Source organism: Elgaria multicarinata, chromosome 2, assembly GCF_023053635.1.
Source record: "Elgaria multicarinata webbii isolate HBS135686 ecotype San Diego chromosome 2, rElgMul1.1.pri, whole genome shotgun sequence".
NCBI classification, from domain to species: domain Eukaryota; kingdom Metazoa; phylum Chordata; class Lepidosauria; order Squamata; family Anguidae; genus Elgaria; species Elgaria multicarinata.
The window spans coordinates 13,102,172-13,108,171 of NC_086172.1; the positions used below are offsets into that span (position 1 = coordinate 13,102,172).

General features: G+C 45.2%; 1 protein-coding gene across 1 annotated transcript in view; it reads right to left on the bottom strand.

Annotated features, from left to right (window-relative positions):
• The window catches only part of ASB1 (ankyrin repeat and SOCS box containing 1), a 32,466-nt gene extending 26,947 nt beyond the window's left edge, over positions 1-5,519 (bottom strand). Inside the window, exons 1-2 of the mRNA XM_063115866.1 lie at positions 5,378-5,519; positions 437-578 (exon numbers count right to left, since the gene is read on the bottom strand). Of these exons, the coding sequence (XP_062971936.1) occupies positions 437-578; positions 5,378-5,519 (284 nt within the window). The remainder of the gene's footprint in view (positions 1-436; positions 579-5,377) is intronic.
• Positions 5,520-6,000: the final 481 nt, after the last annotated feature.

The window sequence follows — 6,000 nt, forward strand, 5'->3', positions numbered from 1 at the left end:
AAGTTCAACCGCAGCTTTTAAAGCTCAGCTAAAAACTATACTGTTAGTTTTACCCTACCCAGTGCCTGTTTACCCTACCCTGTGCCTGTTTGCATTCTCTTCCCCTTCTTATTGTTATATTATGATTTTATTAGAATGTAAGCCTATGCGGCAGGGTCTTGCTATTTACTGTTTTACTCTGTACAGCACCATGTACATTGATGGTGCTATATAAATAAATAATAATAATAATAATGACATGGGCCAGATTTACTGTCCTCCTCATCCTCAGGACAGACAGGTGGGTGACCCTTGGACGCCTCTCATTTTAGGATGAGAAAGCCAGTGCACAGTCCTAATCCCTGCACACACCCTCCCACACACACATTCAGTGACCACCTGCATGGGGCAAAAATGCACAAGAGAAGCCATGTTTAGACTCAAGAAAATGGTTTACCTTTGGAAGCTCTCTTCCTGCAACAAGCTTCTAATGGTCTGCAAGTCCCCCACATAGGCAGCATCATGGAGTCGGGTGTCCTCACAATGCTCAATGGCATGGTCACAGAACTGCTCCTTCAACCACTCCTTCAGATTGCGACCTGTGCTGAAGAGATTGTTGCTGTTGTTAGAGGGCCAGATGGGGAACTCCTGTGGGCCATATCCGAGGTTTCCCATGCCTGCATTAGACCAAGAAACTCAGCAGTAACGCAGGGTCTTTATTGTTCCTGAGGAAGAGAATGAGGTAGCATGCTGCCAGAGGCTGCCTGAGTCATTCAGCCTCAAGGAATGGTGGGGCCCAAGATGTCTTCAGGCTCTATGAGTCACTGTACAGGTGGTGGTGTTTTTCCCAGCTCAGCCCAGGGGGAGAGGGGAAAGTGATTTCTGCCCATTCTTCCTTCCCTCTAAAGCCCTCTGTGCCCACCCTCCAAAGGTCTATTCCAGGGGGCTGGAGAACTCCCCAGAACAGTGGGGGGGGGGGTGAAGCAGGAAACTGCAGGGTGAAGGAGGGATCAGTGGAAGCCAGCTCATCTCCTCTTTCTGTGAATGGAATCCCCCACTGGATTGTAGCTCCTTCCATGAATGGGATGCTCCATTTGTGGAAGGGCTACTGTCTGCCTTGAAAACAAGGGCCTTCAAATGCAGCAAAGGAGTGTTCAAACCATTCCGTCACATTTATCTGCCTTCACTGTTTTAGGGTAGCTTCCAAAGGTCCGGAAAGTTGTCTGAAAAGTGGCCATTCATTTAAATTTTGGGTTTCTCTATTATACCTGGCTAAACACACATGAGACAAACAATGCAAGTATAAAAATTTGTAACAGAAATGTAAAATACCCAAATTAACTAGCCCATCTTATTTCCCAGTTAGCGTGCATAAAGCTACCCTAAGACCTACCATAACTGTTGTGATGAAGGAGGAATTTCCCCAGGTTCTCCAGATATACAAATGACACCTGCTGACATTCCCTTTTCTATGCTACTGTTAAAGATACAGGAGCCCCTGGTCCGCCTTTCCATAGGGTCACCCTAACTTGGCAGGAGTTAAGCCCAAGCTGCAGGCCTCACCTTTTCACAGAAAATTAGGTTAGGAGGGAGGGGATGAAATTGATCTGCACCTTTCCCAGGCTTTTCCTCCCATGCTTTGCAGGCCTTACCTAGGAACGTGATGGGGGTGGGATTAATCTGCAGTTTATTTATTTACACCCTCCAAGGCCTTCTCCCTGATCAAACAGACTTCAAAAAAAATTATAACCACCAGCATGAAGATCCACAAGGCCTCTACCTTTAAGTAGCTGTGACAATGATACTATTATTTTATACCCTCCTGGCTTGTGTAAATCCCCAGATCCCCAAGTGCCACTTGTCTCAGTGCAGTTTACTTCCAAACACACTTCAACATTCCTAACTGGAAGGTTACCTTCCCTCTTGTTAATCCCCACCACCACACTCCACAGAATAAAGGCAGGGCTGCTTTAAAATCTCTTCACTGGCTGCTGATTAGTTTCCGGGTGAAGTATAAAGTGTTGGTTATCACCTTTAAAGCCCTACATGGTTTGGGTCCAGGCTACCTGCAGGATGGCCTTCATAGAATCATAGAATAGCAGAGTTGCAAGGGGCCTACAAGGCCATCGAGTCCAACCCCCTGCTCAATGCAGGAATACACCCTAAAGCATCCCTGACAGGCGGTTGTCCAGCTGCCTCTTGACGGCCTCTAGTGTGGGAGAGCCCACAACCTCCCTAGGTAACTGATTCCATTGTCGTACTGCTCTAACAGTCAGGAAGTTTTTCCTGCTGTCCAGCTGGAATCTGGAATGGCCTTCTCCCATACAATCCGACCCACACACTCAGGTCCTCTGGAAAGAACTTCCTTCAGCCAGTCAAAATTAGGCTGACAGGTATTATCCAGAGGACCTTCTCTTCTGCTGCTTCCAGACTGTGGAATGGCCTGCCGGAGGAGATTCGTCTTTTAGCATTTAAAAAAGCTATAAAGACTGGTCTCTTCTGGCAGACCTATCCAGTGGAATTTTAGTATGTTTTTAGGAAGTTTTAACAATGTATACTGTGTTTTGATTAATATTTTATGTGTTTTATACTTGATGTTGTTCCCCACCTCGATCAGGATGCAGAGGTGGGTTAGAAATAAATTTCTTTTTATTATGATTATGATTATTATTAATAATTTTTATTCTACTGGGCATCCATTGTGACCCATGCTACTACTCACATATAGGTTGGAACTTAGTTTTGTAACTATTCGTATGGAAGTTATGCATAGTTAAATTATGAGAACTCACTACCACAAGATGTAGCGATGGCCACCCATTTGGATGGCTTTAAAAGGGGGTTGGATAAATTCCTGGAGGCGAAGGCTATCAATGGCTACTAGCCCTGATGGTTGTGTGCTACCTCCAGTATTTGAGGCAGTAAGCCTGTGTGCACCAGTTGCTGGGGAACATGGGTGGGAGGGTGCTGTTGCACCATGTCCTGCTTGTTCATCCCGGGCCGATGGCTGGTTGGCCACTGTGTGAACAGAGTGCTGGACTAGATGGACCCTTGGTCTGATCCAGCATTGCATTTCTTATGTTCTTACGAGGCAAACTTATTTATTTTGTTTATATTACTAACCTGGCTTGATCCCCTTTCTTTAGTTTCAATAAAGTTTCTTAATTAAAACTGGGATGGCTGCTGTTGTTAATCACCCAAGGAACATTCTTCCATGAGCGAAATTGCTTGATCAAGTAATTGCTTGGTCATGAGAACTACATTATTTGTTTGAAGAGAGATAAGGGAAATAGGCTGGAGCTCACAAGTGGAATCTGATTGTTCGGCGTACAGTGCCTCTCCTTCCATATAAACAACCTGTAGGTTTTTGGGGTTCCCCTCACCCCTAAAGCTAGAGGGCAAAAGAAGGTAGTTGCTAAGAAAGAAAGTAGCATGGCAAGCAGTCAGCCTTGCAGGGTTGGTGTATGTTTTTCACAATGAATAATTTTTTTTAATAACTGTGCAGAAAATCCTATGATGGATCTTTTACTAACAATTTTTTTATTTTTGCGAACAGCAAGAACTGAAGCTAGAATGAGTTCAGGAAAATTGCTTGTTGCATTTAAAGCCACAAGCCCCAAACCCATTTGCTACAATGACTTAGATTTTATTTGATTTATTATATTTATATACCACCCCATAGCCGAAACTCTCTGGGCAGTTTACAAAAGTTAACTGTGCAGCCCAGGAATCCATTATCAGACAGTTCCATTTCTATCATATTATCATCACATTAGGTTTAATTACTTTGAAATTTTGAGTTATTTGCCTTGTGAATAATTTTTAAGTAATTTATCTATTATATATACTGCTAATTATATACTATATATTTATGTATGTGCTTTTGCAGTGGTTGTAGTGAGCGGCTGATGCCTTTTCTACAAAGGAAAACACTGGCAGTTTTGCAAAATAGTAATATGCTTTAAAGCTGCGCATGAAATTTTGATAAAACCTCAGATATATACAACAAAACCAATTATCAGCATTCTCTCACATACATGTTCAAGAAACATTCATCATGATGGAGATATGTAGATAAAGGGAAAGCCAGAGGCAGAAAGCAGGTATGGTCCCCTCCTCAATATTCCCCCAAAGGCACTGCACTTGCAAATGCTGTTGCAAAAAGGGGGAGGGGGGAACCTGCTTTTTAACCCAGGGAAGGGGGGCCTGGTCCTCACTCAGTGGGGAATGGAGGGCGTGCAGCCTGTTTCTGTATACTCTTTTCACTACTATTTAGATTTAGTTGTCAGTGTTTGTAGAGAATGGAAGCGCTGGCCCAGGTAGGTAAATACCACGAGCCCTATTTTACAGGAACAAATAGCAACACAGAGAGAGCAGCATTTCTCCTAGATTCATCTGGCAGCTGAGCTAGGAAGAATTTGGGTCCCGTGACTGCCAGCCCACATAACTCACCATACTGCCCCTGACAGGCACATAGTGAGTCCTGAGTGCTTTAAAATAAAGAGGCTTTTTTGACAGTATTGGCTCCTGGCATATGATCATAGAATCATAGAATAGCAGAGTTGGAAGGGGCCTACAAGGCCATCGAGTCCAACCCCCTGCTTTATTTTTATTTTTTTATTTTATTTTTTAAAATTTATTATTTATTTGTTTATTTTTATTTTATTTTTATTTTTTTATCAAATGCCAATCAATTGGCCAAAATTTCTGAAGGAACTACTTTAAATCATGTTGTTGTTTTTAAAAATGCTGCCTAAATGTCTTGCTATATGGGCTGGAAATACTAGATGGTAATTTTAGTTATGTGAGTACTGCATACATGTCAAATAACCTGAGAGCCCCGGGAGCGACTTGAATCTCTTGAAGATCCTGGAGTCTTTTCATTGGAAAACCCAGTTCGGTTTTGCTTGCTCAAGGTTTCCGAAGTTCATTCCGGCCGCTGCCAGGCCCCCTTGCCTGGTAAATCCAACAGTCACGAAATGCCACCAATTGAAAGATGCCTGAATACTCATTCGCTCCTGATCCGAATACAAACCCAGCAGCCCCTCCACCCCCATCAACACAAGAAGCGCTTTGCTTTTTTTTTTTATCAGATGGTTGTTTTAAAAAATAAAACCCAACGAAGTTTAGACAGCAAAATGGAGAAAAATTCACCTGTTCTTTAAAAAGCAAAAAGCAAAAGCAAAGGGCTTTTTATTCCCTCCTTCCTTTGTTGTTTATTCCTTCAGTCGCTTCCGACTCTTCGTGACTTCATGGACCAGCCCACGCCAGAGCTTTCTGTCGGCCGTGGCCACCCCCAGCTCCCCCAAGGTCAAGTCTGTCACCTCCTTCCTTACCTGATGCTTTTCAGGGGTGAGGGATGGGGGCGGGGGGGGGGGCTGTGTGCCCCTTACATTACCTGCACTTCCACTGGCGGCATGGAGAGGAGCCGCCTGGCTGCCGCCGGGGGCCTGCGCTCCTGGGCCCACTTCCCTTTGGCCGTGCCCGGGGGGCGCATTCGTGCCCTCCGCCTGGCTGCCTGGGCGGTTTGCCTCCGCCATCCGTCAAGGGAGGCCCCGCTGGCTCCCCTGCGGCGCCGGCGCCTCTGAGGCTAGCAGGGGACTCCCTTGCCTCCGCCTGGCCGGTGGAGCAGCTGCAGAGCGCCTTCCAGCCTTCCTGCCACCTGATCGCCTGGAAACCCGCCGCCCCGGGACTTCCTGCCTTGCAGTTAAGGTGGTTTGGCAACGCCTTTTTTGCCTTTGCCTTTAAGGCGTTTGGGTTTGTTGGACAACCCAGAAGAAAAGGCTGCCGGGATCCACACGACTGCTTTAAAATGGTTTATACCAGTAGTGACAACTGTTGGGGCCCAGGACACACTCCGCATACACAGTTCTCAAAACGTTTTCAAAGTCTCGTATCCTGTTTGGCTAAAGCATTTGGCCCCTTTGTTGCTTTGGATTCTAAAAGATAACTAAAGGCAGACAGGGCAGAGATGAATCAGGATGTGCATGATGAGAACATGGGATCTTGGAGAAGAACTCA